The sequence below is a fragment of the Carcharodon carcharias genome, chromosome 8, assembly GCF_017639515.1.
Source record: "Carcharodon carcharias isolate sCarCar2 chromosome 8, sCarCar2.pri, whole genome shotgun sequence".
NCBI classification, from domain to species: domain Eukaryota; kingdom Metazoa; phylum Chordata; class Chondrichthyes; order Lamniformes; family Lamnidae; genus Carcharodon; species Carcharodon carcharias.
The window spans coordinates 120,399,173-120,419,881 of record NC_054474.1 but is presented as its reverse complement, the minus strand read 5'-3'; the positions used below and the strand labels follow the sequence as shown (position 1 = coordinate 120,419,881).

General features: G+C 43.1%; 1 protein-coding gene across 1 annotated transcript in view; it reads left to right on the top strand.

Moving 5' to 3' along the window:
- Positions 1-20,709, top strand: part of grin1a (glutamate receptor, ionotropic, N-methyl D-aspartate 1a) — a 400,833-nt gene that overhangs the window by 319,945 nt on the left and 60,179 nt on the right. Inside the window, exons 9-11 of the mRNA XM_041194434.1 lie at positions 2,531-2,614; positions 3,968-4,103; positions 5,424-5,557. Coding sequence (XP_041050368.1) covers positions 2,531-2,614; positions 3,968-4,103; positions 5,424-5,557 — 354 coding nt within the window. The remainder of the gene's footprint in view (positions 1-2,530; positions 2,615-3,967; positions 4,104-5,423; positions 5,558-20,709) is intronic.

Genomic DNA, 20,709 nt, shown 5'->3' with positions numbered 1-20,709 from the left:
GTGCCTTCAGCTGTCTGAGCTCCAAACTCTGGAAATACCTCCCTAAACCTCTCTGTCTCTTTAAGCAGTCCACTTGATCGGAACCCTATCCACCAACTTAAACATTCCCTCTGTGTGCGTGCTATATACAAAGTGCACTGCAGCAGCTCACCAAGCCTCCTTCAACAGCACTTCCAAACCGACAAAGGACATAGAGCAGCAGACACATGGGAACACCACCACCTGGAGGTTCTTCTCCAAGCCACTCACCATCCTGACTTGAAAATATATCGCCATTCCTTCACTGTTGCTGGGTCAAAATCCTGGAACTCCCTTCCTACTGGCACTGTGCGTGTACCGACACTGCATGGACTGCAGCGATTCAAGAAGGCAGCTCACCACCACCTTCTCAAGGGCATTAAGAGATCAGCATTAAATGCTGGCTCAGCCAGCAAAGCCCACATCCCATAAAAGAATAAAAAATCTTTTGCTCCTCCTTTAAGATGCTCCTTAACCCGACCTCTTTGACCAAGTTTTTGGTCATCTGACCCGATATCTCCTTATATGGTCCAGTGTCAACAAATTTGGTTTGATAATCACTCCTGTGAAGGGCCCTGGGGCATTTTACTGCATTAAAGGTGCTATATTAATGCAAGTTATTCCTGTTTCTGTTGTATAGTGGTGAAGTGATTAAGCCACGTTTTAATTATTTCAAACAATTTAGCTCTCCAGAATGCCATGGTGAAGCAATGGATATTCAGCCAACTTCACCAGCTCCCACTAGTACACATGATGCTGGTCAGCTCACTCCTGGCATATTTTAGTAGCAGTCTCACCTCAAAATCAGGAGGTTATGGGTACAAGCCTCACTCCAAAGAATTGAGCACAACATCTTGGCCAACTCATCGCTGCTGCTGCTGCATAGTCTGTGGCGCCATCTTTCAGATCGAGCTGTTAAACTGAGGCTCATGTGGATGTAAAGGTTTTCGTGATATCATTTGAAGAAAGACAGGGGAATTCTGGCCATTAATTATCCCTCAACCAGTAGCTCCACACAAGTAGATTAACTGATTATCACATTGCTGTTTGTGGGAGCTTGCTGTGTACAAATTGGTTGCCATTTTTCCTTCATTACAACAATGATGATACTTCAAAAAGAACTTTGGGTGTACAATGATCCCTGTGCATGTTTTCAGAACTTATCCAAGTTCTCCCTCATTCATTCCTTCACCACAGTAAATGAAAGAAGGAATACCTACCCACTCCTGAGTCCCAAGCTCCTCATCCTTCGCAGGTAAAGCTGAATGCAGAAGTGCTCACAAGCTTGTATGGTGTTACATAAATAGGTGCTTTTTTATCTTTTTTCTTGATTAAGTACTTCACCCTGCTGCAGTAGTGTCGCAACATTAAAAATACAGCTCTTATCGGCCAGAGAGAATCAATTGTGTTCTATGATTGCATGATAAGAATTTAAAATAACTCAGCCTTTCTAAGTTCACTGGTCCACCACAGTGAGCCTAATTGCACCAGAGTGATGCAAAGTTTCTCAATGTCTATGGAACACGGGATTGTTTGTGTGATAATAAGGTATCCAGTCCCACAAATTGAGTTTATTTCTCCCCACAAGACTTGGATTATTCTAACGCTGCTTCACGTTCACTTCTTTTAACCAAAGAAAAGTCAAATATTTTGGTATTTGCCAAATCATAAAGAGTTTAAATGGAACACATCCATTATGTTAGCCAATTACAGCCTCACCTCAGGCCCCAAGATTGTAAAATACCACACACAGAGAAATAAATAGAACAATTGGAAAAGTGATTTTCAGAGCATTGAGTATGTGCTTATCTACAATTTATTACCTGTAGCAAGTACAAGTTAAAGGCCAATGTTGGCAGCTTTGACAAGAAAAAGATTGCTTCTCCAGCTCCCTGTAATGTGCCAATAATAATGATTTGCATACTGCCTGTAATGCATATATTGGAGAATGGGAGGGACTGTGAGGCATGTTCATTCTGTTCAGTCCTGATATTGACAGAAAACATTCACTCAATGACATTACATTTCCCTGGGTATAGACCGAGATTAGCAATCAGTGTTATAGTTTTGTAAAATATACCCCTGTCTGACTCAGTTGCGCACGTGGATAAACTCCTTTAAGGAAGGAGTCATCTTAACGTTCAGTAAGGAATAGAGTTGAATATGAGTTGGACACACATGGACATATCAATGATCAAATACTCTTTTCCTATTGAAAGACTTTCTGAAATCCAATCGATCATGTAGAATGCTGTAAACTGTGATATAATACCGAAGTTCCAGGATATAATCCACTTTTGGAAATTAGAGAAATGTGGCAGTTCTGTATTCTCACAGGTTTTCCCTATTAATTATTCATTCCTTGTCAAAGTAAGTAAAACTTGTTGAGCCGATAATAGAGCAGATGGTATTTTATTGAAAGCTTTGTGTTTAATTGTTCTCCATCGCTCTGTGTCTTATCTTCCATTTCGAGGATGCTTTTTTCTGACACTGTGTTTGATCAATTTCACAGGTTCTGCTGAATGACAAGAAAATAATCTGGCCAGGCGGAGAATTAAACACACCCAAAGGCTTTCAGATGTCAACGAGATTGAAGGTACACACCTAGGCAAAATGATTCTAGTAACAGAGACAGTCCGGCAGCTGTGAAGCTAAAACATTGCGTTCTCTGCAGGAATCCTGAGCTCGATCGCAACTGATGTCAAAAGCACTCAACTTCAATGGCTGAGTCCTTAGATAAACGATTCATGCTCAGTTTCACAATACAGAAACATAGCCTGTTAGCTGCTCATGCAGTAAGTGTGTCAACTATGAAAGCTCATAGGCTAGTCTCTCTGTCAATGTCAATGAAGGAGGAGGAGGAGTGAATGATGAGGCCTGCAGCATGAAGATAAGTGAATACCACCACCATAGTGAATCACCACAGATGGAGTAAAGGAATTACTTTTCCAGTTTAATGTAGAGATCTAGCACAGGAAAAGTGGTTCTGTTCTTATTCACATTTTCAGGTTGCAATAACTGTAGCACACTGTTTACATTGAAACATTGAAACAGTTCAGTTACCTATTCAATGTACAATTAATTTGTCCAGTGTTTTCTGAGCTACAGGCTGGCACAAAGAATATTCATCTATTGCCAATAAATAGGACATAAGTATATACATTATATATATATATATATATATATATATACATTTACATACACGCACACATAGATGCTATGGTCAAGTCAGGCTGAGCATAATGCCAAGAGTTCCCTACTTTCCTCTGACCCTCAGTCTAACAGGAGTGGTCATTGAGGCTGAAGACAAGGAAATCATTTCACATAAAACTTTCTAACAGCTATCAATCTGTGCATGTTTATATAATATGATCCAAGACCCTGGGAATAAACATGGTGAATTGTGTGGATTTCCATTACTGCTTCATGGTTCATTCTAAATCTTCAGGTCTGTTGTGGAGTTCAGTGTGCAGTACTGAGACTTGTGGAAATGAGTGTGCAATACTGAGACCTGTGGAGATCAGTGTGCAGTACTGAGACCTGTGAAGATCAGTGTGCAGTACTGAGTCCTGTGGAGATCAGTGTGCAGTACTGAGACCTGTGGAGATCAGTGTGCAGTACTGAGACCTGCAATGAAAGCAAGAAAAGGAGTTTAAAACTTCACGTTCAATAGCATTTATAGCTGTTCAAATGCTGGGTTATTTAATTTTAGCACTCAGAGCCTGAACGTACACAAACTATCAGTCTCCTGCCCTCCTGACTTTTAAAATCTTGTTCTACTGTATCATGTCCGAATTATTACACACTAATACCTCATTATAATTGGGAATGTTTTCCTTATGTTCAACGTAAGCTGTTTATATACTGTTCACAAGCACACACTGTTAGAAAATATTTTTTCTGACATTTTAGTTAGAAAGGTGATTCGATCCTTTTCCTTTACCCAAAGATTGTCAGTATTTACCAGGAACCTTTTGTATATGTGAAGCCAACATTACCAGATGGAACATGTGAAGAAGAGTTTACAATTAGCGGTGACCCCATTAAAAAGGTGATCTGTACAGGACCCAATGCAACTGTGCCAGGTAGGCCACACTATATCCCTATGCTGCTCACAAGAAACATAACCATCTTTTTCATCTATGACACTCACTTTAATATAGTCCCAGCACCACAAAATAACCCATCACATCACTCCAATATAACCCATCCCACCACCACAATATAACCTATCCCACCACCCCAATATAACCCATCACATCACCCAAATATAACCCATCCCACCACCCAATATAACCCATCCCACCACCACAATATAACCCATCCCCCCACCCCAATATGACCCATCCCACCACCACAATATAACCCATCCCACCACCCCAATATAACCCATCACATCACCCAAATATAACCCATCTCACCACCCCAATATAACCCATCTCACCACCACAATATAACCCATCCCACCACCCCAATATAACCCATCCCACCACCACAATATAACCTATCCCACCACCCCAATATAACCCATCTCACCACCACAATATAACCCATCCCACCACCCCAATATAACCCATCCCACCACCACAATATAACCCATTACATCATCCCAATATAACCCATCTCATCACCCCAGTATAACCCATCATATCACCCCAATATAACTAACATCAGCACTTCAATATAACCCATCCCATCTCCTCAATATAACCCAACCCACCACTCCAATATAACACATCATATCACCCCAATATAACCCATCCCAATATAGCCCATCACATCCAATGCAAAGTAAGTTAAAGCTGTTTCTTGCTAACTTATCACATCTGTTACAATGCAAACCCAGAACAATTGTAATTTGCAGTCATTGCAATACAACCCACTTTAGCAGATTGTGTGGGAGCTCAGGTCCTACTTCAGAAACCATGAGCCATTATGGTGGTGGGTGGAAGGATTTATTTCCTTACCTCTAAGACAGAATCTCATTGAGTAAGTGAATTAAATTGCTTCCTTTTAAAAAAAATGAGCACAGCTCCAGCCTAAATGTTGTCCATGATCTTTAATCGGTTGCGTGACTGGAAGCAATAGAACTTTCCCGTTCAAATAAGAAAGTCCTGGATCTCTTGAGATCTCACATGTGTTTTGAGCATTCTTCTCAATCATCTTTGCACTAATTCTAGGAAATAGACTTCTTCAGTGTTGGGTGATTTTAATGAACCATTAAATGTTATCACAGTAACATTCCTTTCAGAAACTCTATCTTTAAGTGTACACTTTTTGACAATCATTCACATTTACGATTTTTTAAGCAATTGTACTGTGATGTATTTGAAGTCTGGAAGTTGTTAGTTATAACACACTATTTATGAAGTCATGCTAACTGCACTCAATGGTGTGTTTGGCAGGTCGTCCCATTGTCCCTCAGTGCTGCTATGGATTCTGTATTGATTTGCTCATCAAACTTGCGAGCACTCCTGCATTGAACTTTACCTACGAGGTTCACCTTGTCCAGGATGGGAAGTTTGGGACACAGGAGCGAGTAGGTATTCCTTCTTTCATTTAATGTGGACTGAAGAAGGGAGAATTTGGATAGGATCTGAAAGCGTGTACAGGGGTCATGGTACATTTTTAACCCATACTCATTCATTGTGTCGCACATGAACAATATATTTGTGTTAGTATGTGTCTGTGTTTGTGTCAGTGTGCAAGTGTCTGTCTGTGTGTATCAGTTTGTGTGTGTCAGTGGGTGTGTGTGTGTATATGTTTGTGTGTCAATGTGTGTGTCAGTTTGTGTGTCAGTGTGTGCGCGTGTGTCAGTGTCTATGTGTGTGTCAGTGTGTGTGTGTGTGTGTGTGTGTGTCAGTCTGTGTGTGTCTGTGTGTGCGCGTGTGTCAGTGTCTATGTGTGTGTCAGTGTGTGTGTGTGCGTGTGTGTGTGTGTGTGTGTCAGTCTGTGTGTGTCTGTGTGTGCGGGTGTGTCAGTGTGTGTGTAATTTGTTGCCCTTGGAGTGCAACCCAGCTGCAAAGCTTTTTTACTAAAAAAGGAAAGGTTAATTTATTTTACGCTCTGGAGGTTACCTAAGTAAAGATAAAGGCCAGGATTTTCCCGTTGGCGATTTGGGGGCAGGGCCCGCTCGCTGACGGGAGAATGACATGGGATGATGTCGGGAGGAACCCCCGATGTCATCCTGGTCCCTTTAAATTTTCAGGAAGGTGGGCGGACAGCGAGATCAGCTGTCCGCCCGCCGACCTGTTAATGGCCAATTAAGGCCATTGACAGGGCAATTAAGATTATTAAAGACTTGCCCGTCCAACCTTAAGGCTGGCAGGCAGGCCAGGAGCCCCAGCAACCTTCAGATTATGCATGAAACCTCATCCACTGGCAGGATAGTGTTTCATGTTCCTTTTTAAAAACTTTAATAAATGTAATGTTATATTTATTAACATGTCCCAACTCGTGTGACATTGTCACATGAGGGGGACATGTTAATAAGTTTTATATTCTTCTATTTTAAATGTTTTTGACACTGTCACTGATCTCCCGAAACAGCGCTTACTCTCAGGGAGATGTGCGCTCTTTTCCACGCATGCGCGGAAGAGCGCACTCTGACAGATGGGGAATCCCACCCCCCACCAACAGAGGGAGCGCATAGCGCTTCCTGTCATGAAGGCCGCTGGGCGGGCCTTAATTGGCCCGCCCACTCAAAATGGCGGCGGGCCCTGTTTCAATGGCGGAGTTCAGCTGCCTGCCCGCCCATCGAGGTAAGAATTCTGCCCAATGTTACTAACACACAAAGATTAGTTAAAATAATGATAAAACAATACTTATAAATGTAAACCAAGGTTAGTCCATATTCGGTGCAGGCTACTTTGGTGGAATTGAGGTGTTGTATGGTCTCTGCAGCTGTGATGGCTTCCAATGTCAAATTGCAGAAGTTGCTTTAGCAGGTAGCTTAGTAAATGGAATCAGGTAGGGGAGAGAGGATTTTTTTTATTTCTCTTTCAAGGGACTGCAGTATGGCCCTTTTTTATCCTGGTTTATTACAGTGGTTTGATGGTTGTGTTTGTTAGTCTCCCTGCGTTAAAGCTCTTGCGTGCTTCTCCCAACTTCCCGTCCTTTTCAATATTGTTTTCGCAGGAGCTAAGGTGGCCACTAGTATATCATGTGACCTCTACAAAATGCCAAGTAATTTCCCAAATAAGGTGTTGACATTTCAAACAGCCCCTCCCCCACCTGCGGCTCTTAGTGTTTCCCCTGACCAAGGCAATGATTTACATTCTCACAATGAGGTATCAACTAAATTTTGTTATCTCCTGGACGAGACCTTAATGAGCCATAAATTAAATTAAAGGATCGTCTTTCGTCTTCTCGGAAGAGGAGACCTAGTCTGAAACCTACAGTTCCGTCTGGTAGCTTGCAGCCATTTTGAAAGGGTCTTTAAACTTAGTCCAAGGATTTTTTTTTAAATGTAGCCTTTAAAACAGATTTTTCTAAAAGTTTTTAATTTCATGACTGTGCACCATGTTAAATTTGTGGTACCTATCATTTTAAATGATTGCTATATGCAGCCAGTGCTGCCTCTATTGTTTATTACTGCAGGCATCAGTGCAGGCCTGATATTGCAGACTGCCGTCACCATATAAAGGGGATGTATATTGTGGCTGCAGGCAGTCCTTTGTGTGCTGAATGTCTGCTAAGATTGAAGAATGGTTGAACATAGTAGGGATCATGCACCAAGGCTTTCTGAGAATGTGTTGGAGTCCTTGGGAGTGATGGAATGGAGGAGAGATGTCTTGTATCCACAGAGGGCCGGAGGCCCTTCATACACGTACTCGGGGCAGTGGGAAAAATAACAGTGAATGTCAATGCCAGGAGTGTTTCTCAAACCTGGATGCAGCGCAGGAAGAAGTTTAACAATCTCACATGTGTTGTCAAAGTTAGTGAGTTCACCTTCAAATGGCATTTCCTATCAGCTGCACCACTAAACACATCCACTGCTCAATTCACTATACCCCTATCATTCATGTACCAACAATGCCTATCAATCAGGACTGAACCTAACATTCATATGCTTTACCTCACCCTTACACACCACACTATTGCAAGCACTGCATTTACAACCCACAGCTCACACGCTTTGGCAGCTATTCAACCATGACAGCCACCTCATCCAAACGTATTGCAGGACACTCACTCACACACTTCCTTCTTTCTTGCAGGAGAAGATGATGTGTAACAGCAGGGAGGAACTGCAGGAGGGTAAGTGCACCTGCATGTCATACTTTTCAGGAGATAGTGCTGACCACTCCAAGAGGAAGCATCACTGAGGCCATGGTCCCTATTGGGCTGGATACTGAATGCTCCTTCTCTCATCCCACAGTCTGTTCTGGGTGAGGGAGGGGAGAAGGTGTAAGCTTACACTTTTCACTTTCTCCTCTCCACCCGCCCCCCCTGCCTGCCCACACCACGCCCCCCCCCCCCCCCCCCCCCCCCCCAAGCCAAGCCTTGTCCATTTTTCATTTCTGATCCCCAAATTACTGAACCGTACCCAGTCAATGGAGAAGGAGGAAGAAGAGAGTGGCCAGGATTTTGCCCTCATCGGGCAGGCTCAGTTGGGAAGCCGCCCACGATCGGGGCCGTACTGCAATTTCACACTGGGGGCCAATTAAGGCCCACCCAGCGTGAAACACACGCTGCACCGCTCAGCACTGCCTGTTTGGGGGGCTGGGGGGGGGGGGGGGGATGCGGAGTAAAGAGGGTAAGCAGGAATTTTCACTCATGTGTGCAGGAAAAGCTCCTTGAGGCACAGAGCTGCATCAGGGAGAAATAAAAATAAAGAATGATAAGTTGTTAAAAACATGTCCCCTATGTGACTCTGTCACATGAGCAGGGACACGTTATCAATGAAATGTTTAAATTTTTATTTAATATTTAATAGCTATTGGAAACCTCATCCTGCCCATGGATGGGGTTTCCTAAGAAATCTTGAGGCTGCTTTGTCTTTTCGTCTGCCCCTCAACCGTAAGGTTGGACAGGCAATGAAAAATTCCTTTCAATTATGTCTTTAATGGCCTTAATAGGCCTTTTAATTGTCGGCAGGCATGCTGCCAACTCCCATGCACGCCCACCAACCGAAATATCACACGAGTGCGCAATGCTGTCGGGACGCTTGCCCAACGCCATCGCGCATCATTTTACGCTCAGTCGGGTCGGGCACAAAGCCGCCTGGAGAGTGTAATATTCTGGCCAGTGAAAATGAAAATATATCCATCTGACACTGGCAGTCACCAGCTCAGATACTGACACAATCCAGTTTAGAGGCTGGATTAGAGGAAGGATCTGCATGTGAGGAGACAGTGTGCTCTAGGACACAGCCAGTGCAGGGGGAAAGGACAGTGCAGATGCCAGTTTGACGGAGGGCAAGGTCACGCACTGGCTGTGCTACAGAAGATTCTGATAAAGGCTTTGATAGTCTAGGGTCCAGAAGAAGGTTAATGAGTGCATGCATCTAAATGCTTCTGTGCACCGGAAAATCTATCAGCCTGTGCTCAGTGTCAAGGAGCATGGAGGAGCCCAGCACCAACAGGGCTTTGCCCAGAGCTTGGAACCCTGCTTTCCAGTGTGGAGGATGTGGTCACCTCAATCAACACACCTGTGCAATCTACCATGAAGCCTCCACTTCCACCTCCTCTTCCCTGTGCTCCCTCCTTCCTGTAAGGTGATGCTAAGGGCTGTTCCTTCATTGTGGCCAGATGGTGAACATGCAGTTGACTATCACAAATCGTGAAATCTGCTCAGCTGAATATTTCAGGACTCATCAAGAGTAGTCCAGGCAGCATATGTGCATTCTAAAATGCTCCTTATGCCATTATAGCTCTCATTGTAGGCCTGCTGTACACAAGTGTCTGGGTTCTGAACTGGAGTCATGACCATGTCATGAATGGATAATCCTTGTTACCCAGTAGACAGCCTTTGATTTGCTGAGGTGGATTAAATACTGGTGCACAGAGGACAATTATAGAATGAAGGAATCATAAATACCACCAGGATAATGGGATCATTGACCTGTGAGAGGCATTGCCTACGCTCACAGATGAAGCTGCATATTGAGAGTGTGGAATCTCTTCCGGTTCATGAAAATGACTGAGTGCACAGGAAGGAGGCACATGCAAAGCAATGTAAGTTCAGTGAATGGTACTCTGCACCACTGGGAAACCTGTAATCCATGCAAACCCCATGCTCACTCCATCTGCTTTTCCCTGGCAAGAGGGAATGAGTTGAAGCTACCTAACTTTGTATTGAAAAAAACAAAAAAACTGCGGATGCTGGAAATCCAAAACAAAAACAGAATTACCTGGAAAAACTCAGCAGGTCTGGCAGCATCGGCGGAGAAGAAAAGAGTTGACGTTTCGAGTCCTCATGACCCTTCGACAGAACTTGAGTTCGAGTCCAGGAAAGAGCTGAAATATAAGCTGGTTTAAGGTGTGTGTGTGGGGGGCGGAGAGATAGAGAGACAGAGAGGTGGAGGGGGTTGGTGTGGTTGTAGCGACAAACAAGCAGTGATAGAAGCAGATCATCAAAAGATGTCAACGACAATAGTACAATAGAACACATAGGTGTTAAAGTTAAAGTTGGTGATATTATCTAAACGAATGTGCTAATTAAGAACGGATGGTAGGGCACTCAAGGTATAGCTCTAGTGGGTTTTTTTTTTATTTTATATAATGGAAATAGGTGGGAAAAGGAAAATCTTTATAATTTATTGGGAAAAAAAAAAGGGGGGAAACAGAAAGGGGGTGGGGATGGGGGAGGGGACTCACGACCTAAAGTTGTTGAATTCAATATTCAGTCCGGAAGGCTGTAAAGTCCCTAGTCGGAAGATGAGGTGTTGTTCCTCCAGTTTGCGTTGGGCTTCACTGGAACAATGCAGCAAGCCAAGGACAGACATGTGGGCAAGAGAGCAGGGTGGAGTGTTAAAATGGCAAGCGACAGGGAGGTTTGGGTCATTCTTGCGGACAGACCGCAGGTGTTCTGCAAAGCGGTCGCCCAGTTTACGTTTGGTCTCTCCAATGTAGAGGAGACCACATTGGGAGCAACGAATGCAGTAGACTAAGTTGGGGGAAATGCAAGTGAAATGCTGCTTCACTTGAAAGGAGTGTTTGGGTCCTTGGACGGTGAGGAGAGAGGAAGTGAAGGGGCAGGTGCCCACGCAAAAGATGCAACACCTGCCCCTTCACTTCCTCTCTCCTCACCGTCCAAGGACCCAAACACTCCTTTCAAGTGAAGCAGCATTTCACTTGCATTTCCCCCAACTTAGTCTACTGCATTCGTTGCTCCCAATGTGGTCTCCTCTACATTGGAGAGACCAAACGTAAACTGGGCGACCGCTTTGCAGAACACCTGCGGTCTGTCCGCAAGAATGACCCAAACCTCCCTGTCGCTTGCCATTTTAACACTCCACCCTGCTCTCTTGCCCACATGTCTGTCCTTGGCTTGCTGCATTGTTCCAGTGAAGCCCAACGCAAACTGGAGGAACAACACCTCATCTTCCGACTAGGGACTTTACAGCCTTCCGGACTGAATATTGAATTCAACAACTTTAGGTCGTGAGTCCCCTCCCCCATCCCCACCCCCTTTCTGTTTCCCCCCTTTTTTTTTTCCCAATAAATTATAAAGATTTTCCTTTTCCCACCTATTTCCATTATATAAAATAAAAAAAAACCCACTAGAGCTATACCTTGAGTGCCCTACCATCCATTCTTAATTAGCACATTCGTTTAGATAATATCACCAACTTTAACTTTAACACCTATGTGTTCTATTGTACTATTGTTGTTGACATCTTTTGATGATCTGCTTCTATCACTGCTTGTTTGTCGCTACAACCACACCAACCCCCTCCACCTCTCTGTCTCTCTATCTCTCCGCCCCCCACACACACACCTTAAACCAGCTTATATTTCAGCTCTTTCCTGGACTCGAACTCAAGTTCTGTCGAAGGGTCATGAGGACTCGAAACGTCAACTCTTTTCTTCTCCGCCGATGCTGCCAGACCTGCTGAGTTTTTCCAGGTAATTCTGTTTTTGTTTCTAACTTTGTATTGTTAGTCTCAATGACCTCCCTTATGCAGCAGGGTATGGCAATACGTGATAGGTTGCTCATACCTCCAGCAGTAGCCTGGAAGGAACCAGCCACATAAAAGTTATGAGCCAAAGCCACCTTGACAGCCAAGGGCAATGGGGTCCTTATCCTGCTTTAAGATTGTAGACTTTGCTGTAGCAATTGGCGGATTTCAGTCACATGTTAGCAAGCGAAGATGTCTCAAGCATTGGTAATTGCTCAAGTTTATGTACAGGAATGGCTCCCTAAATACCTTGGCCAGATACAGCCCCATAAGAAGCCTTCTTCCCCTCCCCCTTCTGGCACTTGTACTGCTCTCTGTGGCCTCTCTTCAATCATCCAGTCATGCTCAGTTTCAAGAGGAAAGCCCACAAGGCTACCCATTTTGTTTTTATCCACTCAGGAGAGACAGGCATTGCTGACAAGATCAGCATTAATTGTTCATCCTAGGTTGCCCTTGAGAAGATGGTGGTGGCCTTCTAGGCTCCCTCTGCTGGTACGTGTGTGTATGGTAGCTTTAAGTGGACGAAACAGAAAATGCAATTTTCAATAAAAAATATAACTTTTATTGTCCTAATGGAAATTCGCTGTGGGTACAATTGCTTATGTAAAATCAAAATAAGAAAGAGAGAATTACATCAGCAATATCACATTTCATGTCGCTACAGTGTAGCACCAACTTCACAGTGAAAAATAGAATGAGAGGTGAAATTAGAGAAAGAATCTAAGTCATCATGCTCCCTCCCCAGCACAGCTATAACCAAATGATATGAATGTGGCGATATCCTTGAAAATGTCTCCTGGATCAGGCATTGGTGGTTTGCAGAGAATAGGGCAATCCTGAAGTCTATTGGTGGAACGGAGATGAGGCAAAATGCAGTGTTTTAGGAAGACCTTGGATCTCGGGTAGACAGTCCATCGGCAGACACTCGACCATCCTTGAAATCTTGCTATTCCTCTGCTCCAGGAAGCCCCAAGCCAAGGAGAATGCTCACTTTTGCTGGCCCAGCCCTGCCCTTGTACAGAGATATTCCAGCCCAAAAACCCCCTGTTGAGCGTCACCACTGCAGCAATGCTCATTTCTCGGGCCAAGGATCCGGGGCTGACCAAAGAATCGATCCGTAGAAAGGGTGGAAGTGGGTGGGAAGATGACCAGTGCACCCCCCAAGTTACAGTTGATAAAGCCACACTGAACCAGGCTGCTCCAGCACGGCCAATCGCTGTTCCAAAGGACTCACTCCAGGTCCACCTGGAGTGCTCTCTGAAACCATCGTCATCTTAAAAACATTGTAAAAACACCCATTACATCCCTCCCCTTCTTAGTAAATAATAGGTATAGTCTCTTTCAGTGGTTTGTTTCCAAAAGCGTAAACAATAGCTTACGCATAATATGAACATACAACTTCACCACATTCTAACATTTGTATCAATTTAACAACATACTCAGTCATACAATGAGATGAAAAATTGTTCACCAACTGAAAATCGTTCACTCCATCACTTAATCACTTTAGTATGGTGGACATTTTCTCTCACAAGTTGGATACCTGTAACCTCCGGTGTAGTCTCATTTAAGTCACGTTCTTCCTCTGACATGTTGATATCAGAATCAGATTCAATGCTTACGAATTGTGTTTTGAGTACTTTGAGGAATGATGTGTTTCATATGATGATTTGTGAACCGCGTTTAGGTTCATTGATCCTTTTTTGTAGGTCACAACATAGGGCTGGATATTATAGCAGGTTGTTTGCTTTCCAATATGACCATTGCGTTTCACAAGCACTTCACCTCCTGACTTCAATGATGTAGTTCTGAATTTAAAGTTTCACTTTGCATTTACCCTCATTCAATCCTTCAGTTCTCGATCACATTCAAAAGTGTTCTAATCCATGGGGTAGCTCAGGAAGATATGTGCACATAGGAAATGGGAAACTGAGTGTAGCTGGAGGCTTTTCAGTAGTTGAGGGAGGAGTTGTTCTGTAATTGCGAAGAAAGCGAAACAGCTCTTGCTTCCTTGACTTACTCTCAGCTGGAGCTGTATGTATTATTTTTCTCTAAATCTCTTGACTTCTCAGTTAGCTCTTGGCCAATGGGGTGTGATTTTTTGATGAGTGATGCCCAGACAATTCACAAATTTACTTAACTTATCGCTGTTGAATGGGGGAGTTCATTGTCATTTCTCACAATTTGAAGGATTTTAAACAAGGTGGAAGTCAAGTCAAGCTTGAGGATGACTGCTTTCGTTAAAGTTGATATGACTATTTCCATAACTGGGAATCTGCTGTGGTTCTCAGTGACAACAGACAGGTGTTCACCAGTGTACAAATCTGTAAAATCAGCGCTAAATTCTATACATGCGTCTGGAGCTAGTTCAAGCATCTCAGGAGGAGCATGAGGGTTTGACATTGTAGTTGCTTGACATGGCCCACACTGATTGATTTTGCGATCAATACCTGGGAACCGTACCTTTTCCCTAAGGGGTTGTTCGGTTTTCATAATTCCTTGTTGACCTTCATGTGCTATATCAACAACGCATTCCCTCAATGAGTGCGGAATGCCAATACAGTTGCTGCTTTACACAAGATTGTGTTGTAACAGTGAGCCCATTGGAAACATCAAGAAGACCTTGTAGTGTGTGAGCGATTTTGTTTGTAGAGACCCTCTTGAACACATCTTTCCAGTTTCATGATTCTATAGTCATCCTACAAAGTTGTAATGCCTCAATTTGTTTTGTACCACTTTGATGTCACTTTGATGACTTTGGCACCACATTTAGACTTGAAGATGTTGTTCGGCAACATTTCCTTCACAACAACTGATAGGACTGACTGGCAATGGATGTCCCGAATGATAGTCTGCTAAGTTGAGCTTGTTTGGCTGATACTCAGTGTGAAACTCGTACTCTTGTAGCTTGAGTATCCAACACTCTACTCGAGTTGCAATGTGGATTGTTGAACAAGCATATTAGTGGTCTATGATCGCTTATGACTTCAAAGACACTTCCATACAAGTAGAGGTGAAAGTGTAAGAGAGCCCATGTGATTGAGAGCACTTCCCTTTCTGTTTCTGAATAACATTGCTCTACAGGTGTTAGTGATCCACTTGCCATCGCAACATTTGATGGGTTCCCAGCCTTGTCTTTCTGCATGAGAACTGCACATAAGGCACACAGGCTTGTACCCACGACAAACTGGGCGGTTTTCTCTGGGTCAAAATAGGCATTTGTGTAACTTATTGACAATGTCATTTGATCTGGTGTACAGCCTGTTTGTATCATGTAGTCCACTCCTACATGGGAGTCTCTTTTGTTAGATTGTGTAGGGGGCAGATAATGTAGCAAAGTCAAAAATGAAGCAACTGCAGTACGTGATGAGCCTGAGCAGATTCTGACTTTTTGCATGTTTGTAGGATCCATAGAGTTGCAATGGCTTCAACTTTCCATGGGTCAGGTAATACTCATTCATCACTGAACACATGATCAAAGAATTCAACTCTGCTTTCATTGGTCAAATATTTGTCTTTGTTCAAGATGAGGTTACATTCTGTAAGATGTTGTAAACATGCATGTCAGCATGTCTCGAGTTCACTTTCAGTGTGACTGTAGATGAGAATGTCAACACTGACAATCAGTGTGCCTTTAAGTCGTTGCAGTGCAGAGTGAATCATGTGCTGAAATATCTCAGCTGCTAAGCTGACTTCAAAGTTGAGCCTCTTGTATTGAAAAAGTCCGATGTGAGTGGAGGACAATAAGATAGCTCGATTCTTCTGCAAGTTTAATTTGATGGATTGCGTTGAGGTCAAGTTTAGCGAAGTGTTTAGCACCATTCAATTTCTCTGTGACATCATCAATTGTTGTGTCAAGTGGTCTTTCTTGTTGTATGGCTTGGTTTGGTGACTGCATAGCAACATGGATTTTAATCTGGTTCTCACTCTTGGGTTTCTTGATTACTTGTATGGGTGAGACCCAAGGGATTGGCTCGTCCCCAACTTTCTTAATAATGTAAAGAAGGCACTGAAGTTCCATCTGTCTGCTTTCTGATATGAAATTATATTCATCATCATTGATGCATGACTGGGGGATGTCATGACTCACTGGGGATAGTGCTCTGCAATATCAAGCCCCACCGCTCCCCGAGCCGTGACAAATGTTAAAAATTTGATCAACCCACCTAATTGTTTAACTTAGGTTAACAGAATACAAGCACCAGGTTTGTAAACTTAATAAGTAAGTGACAGTTTATGGAACAAATTCTCTTTAACTAGTCGCAAAAGAAAGAAATATGAACTGCTAATTTCTAACTCTAGAACCTAAACTCTACCCCTTCTTAAATCCCTAAACACACACATAAGACACACAAAAACATGGATTTTAAGGGTGGGATAAAACAGTTCAATAGCATCAATTCCGGAGTACAGGATTCAATGGGTTGATTTTGATATCTTCCAAATTCCTTTCAGTTCTTTGTTGATTACACAAGATGATCTTCCAGCACTTTCAGTCTTTAGTTCACTGTTTGAGCACTTGCCGTTCAATGTCTGAGTGATAATCCCCTTTGCCTCTTGATAGGGGTTTTTAGAGAGCTGCACTGCTCTCACACAAGCCCTGGTCATCTGGTCAGGAGCCAATTAAAATGTTGTTGCCAGGCAGTTCCCCATTAGACCAGACTCCTCCTCAGCAACATCCTGTCTTTCATGAGCTACTCAGTTCCAGGACAGCAACATTATATAAATGCCTCACACTGTTCCAGTAGACATGTACTCCAAACTGCAGCCATTGCAATTTTAATCCACAATCCAACGGAAATAAAAAGATATGTTCTTTACAGAGGCATCTTCGGTTCTATATGCAGCTTATATGTAACACCTTTCAGTTTGCTGATACCAGTGAAGTGGTCAGCATACAATTTGAGGATGTTGTTGGTATTTGTAGGAATTGCATGTACAACTGCAATCGTGCAGATCTGTTGCTGTGTAGAAACTGATAAGTGTGACATATTCTCCCAATATGACATACAATACAGCATTCGTACTAATATTTTTGAGTGAAACTGGCATTTCAAAAGTCCGAGAACTTTCAGGAGTTTGTCACTGTTTAAGGGATTTTTTTGTCTTCCCTGGTTTGCAGAGAATGGGGCAATCCTGAAGTCTGTAGAGTGTTTCTCCCCAATGACATTCCTGTATGATGTTCCTGTATCTACAAGAGCATCTATATCATGCAGCCAATTGTCACTGTCAGGCGTAGTTGGTTGCTGTATCCAAAAGTGAGCACTAAAGTATAGTCAGGGTCATCTGCTTCTACATTGGCTACATCCTATTGCCCAGTTGGTGTGCTACATGTAGCACTCTCCTGGCATATGAGTCTTCATAGTTGATATTGATGATGAACAACAAACATAAGCAAAGTGGTTGATTTTTCCACAGGTTTTATACTACTTGTCAGTAGCAGGACATTCTGTCCAATGTAGATAAGCACTGCCACAGTGGAAAATGTCTTTGGACAAATCGCAATTCTACTGCTGTTGTTGCATTTGTTATGACTGGTCCCCAAAAGAAATACCCCAATTTGTTCACTTCCCGAACAGGACCCGAATTTTGTTATGCTCTCGGATGAGGAGGAATGAGCTGGCTCCCCTTCTTTATTCAACCCCCTCGATTGGTTGCAGTAAGGTTAATTTAAAAGGGATCTCTTACCCCGTGGATACCTTTTCCCAGTCCAAATGTATTTATTTTTTAGAAGAAGCCAATTTAACCAGGCTGTCTTGAGTTAAAGAAAGAATATGTTTATTAGTTATTAAAACCCAAGAAAGATAATAAAAATGCAACACACATACACACAGATCAGAATTGAGGAGTTAGTAGTCCACATAAAAGTTTTTAAAAATCTACAAATCAGTCTTTGGCTTGTCCATGAGGCATAGATAGTGGTACATTGCAGCTGTTAAGGTGTCTGTCTTTGTGTGTGTGCCTGTGTCTTTGTGTGTGTGCCTGTGTCTTTGTGTGTGTGCCTGTGTCTTTGTGTGTGTGCCTGTGTCTTTGTGTGTGTGCCTGTGTCTTTGTGTGTGTGCCTGTGTCTTTGTGTGTGTGCCTGTGTCTTTGTGTGTGTGCTTGTGTATGTCTGTGTGTGTGTCTTTGTGTCTGTATGTCTTTTTGCCTGTATGTTTGTATCTGTATCTTTGTCTATGTATGTCTTTGTGTCTGTGTCTCTCTGTGTATGTGTGTGTGTGTATGCGTATATACTGTGCAGGCTTCGCTGTTGCTAAAAGCGAGCTGCAGGGCCTCCTGTATGTGTATTCAACACAGCCTCTGCAGTGCTGTCTGCAGAATGTAGACAAAAACCTTCCAAAAGTTTCATACCTGAATGCAATGTTTGCTCTTTCTCACCATTTTCACCATCATTGTGAAGTTCTTGTGAAAAAAGAATAAAATTCAGTAAGAAGCAGAACTGCTGCATATGCTGTTAAATCATGGGTTCCTTTATTCTCCTTCTAGACTCCCTCTGTTGGTATATGGGTATGGTACTCTTAAGTGGACAAAATGCACAATGCTTTGCAATTGCAGGGAGATGGTCATGAAGTGGTAACAGCAATGGATTGGCAATCTTGAGACCCAGGCTGATATTCTGGGGACATGGGTTCAAATCCCATCACAGTAGCTGGTGAAAGTTAAATTCAATTAATAGATCTGGTATATAAACATAGTCTCAGTAATGGTTACTGTGACAACTATCGCTGACTGTTGTAAAAACCCACCTAGTTCACTAATGTCCTTTAGGGAAAGAATCTGTCATTCTCACCTGGTCTGGCCTACATGTGACTCCAGACCCACAGCAATGTGCTTGATTCTTAACTGCCCTCTGAAATGGCCTAGCAAGCCACTGAGTTCATGGGATGGGCAACATATGCTGGCCTTGCCAGTGATGCCCACATCCCATGAAAAACATTCACACAGCAATTGTTCATAAGCAGGAAGTGATACTTTATGACCTTACGATAACACTGGTTTGTATTTCACCATTTACTTAAAGGGGGATGGGAAACCCAAACTGTCCTGGGAGAAGTGCGGGGAGGGAACAGAGCCCCGGCCTGTAAAAAGGGGGCTGGTGGGGAAATGAGCCACAGTCTGAGGTGGGGGGAATGAGGAACTGAGCCAGTATATGGAGCTTTGATATTTTCTGTAATACATTTTGATCTTGGACTTCTTTAGATAAAGCATGTTTTGCTATGATGTCTCAGAAACACCTTACATCCAATTAATTACTACACAAGTTTACTGGTAGCAATGTCCCACAAACAGTGCTGGGATGAAGTGCCAGTTCATTTATTTTTGATTGTGTTGTTTGACTGGGGAAAGTTAACTAGGACATTACAGGGGCTCACTGTTCTCCCATTAGTGCCTTGGGATCATTGACATTCCCCTAAACCAACAGAACCAGCAAATTGGCCTCAGCTTAACACCTCCAACAATGCAGCCTTTCCTTAGTACTGCACTGGAGTGTCAGCCTAGCTCATAGTATTTTATACTATTATTTTATTTTACACTCAAATCTCGAAGTGGAACTCGGGTCTCCAATTCTATGATTCAGTTTCGGGTGAATGAATACCAACTGAGTCAAGCCAACAGTTAGTATACTTGCCCCTTTGACTGTCCGCGTCCTTGGAGAAGTGTGCCAGGTACTTACAGCACCCGGGAGAAAGTTTCAGGGGAACATGAAGTAGTTTCTGTTTAACACAGAATTTAAATGAGCTGAAGTAGAGTTCTTGACTTCCAACCATAAACACAGCATTGCAAAAATTCAGCATCAATTCTTAGAATGTTGTCAGTGTTATAAAGGGTTAAAAACATGGTTACATCTTTGTGAGGCTCAGGGTGTGGTGTAAGTTCACCAAATCCACTGGCCTGTGTAGCTTTCAGCCCAGTCCATGGGCAAGAACTTGGTTTTATCTCCAGCTGACCAAATCAATGCAGCTTTAAAGTCTCATTGAAGCAAAGCCAGCAAGCAGCATAGTGAACCGGCTGATTGTCCAAACTCCCTGCTTCAGTTTATCCAGCAGATTGCGGGATGGGGTAGTGGCAAATAAGTGTGATTCAAAGGGATATTGTGCTTTAAGGTAAGTGACTGCGTGACGGACAGATTTTAGATTGTTGAGCATAGCAGTTTACAGCAGGGGAGAGAGGGCAGGAAATGTGTCAGCTCTAAAAATCCAATACAGAGGCAAATCAATCCAGTGGCAGATCATTTTCACCCCTGCACTACCAGCACCACCTTTCAGCTCTGCTAAAATGACCAAACAGCTGCAGGACATCGATGTTTCAGGTGAGTGACCCTATTTTGTAGTTCAGCACAACCTCCCTAGAGGGCAGTATTTCACCTTTGCTGGCAGCAGGTGGAAACCAGATGCACCACCTACAAAACGTGCTGACAAACTCAGGAACAGATGCTATACTTAGGCAGTCCTTTCTGCAAAACCAAGATGAAGGTGTAGAGTTTTTGTAAATGAAGACAATTTGGTAGTTTGCAGAGTTGGGTTGGGATGGACAAGTGTTGCTCAGACGCAGTTTCCAGCTCATTC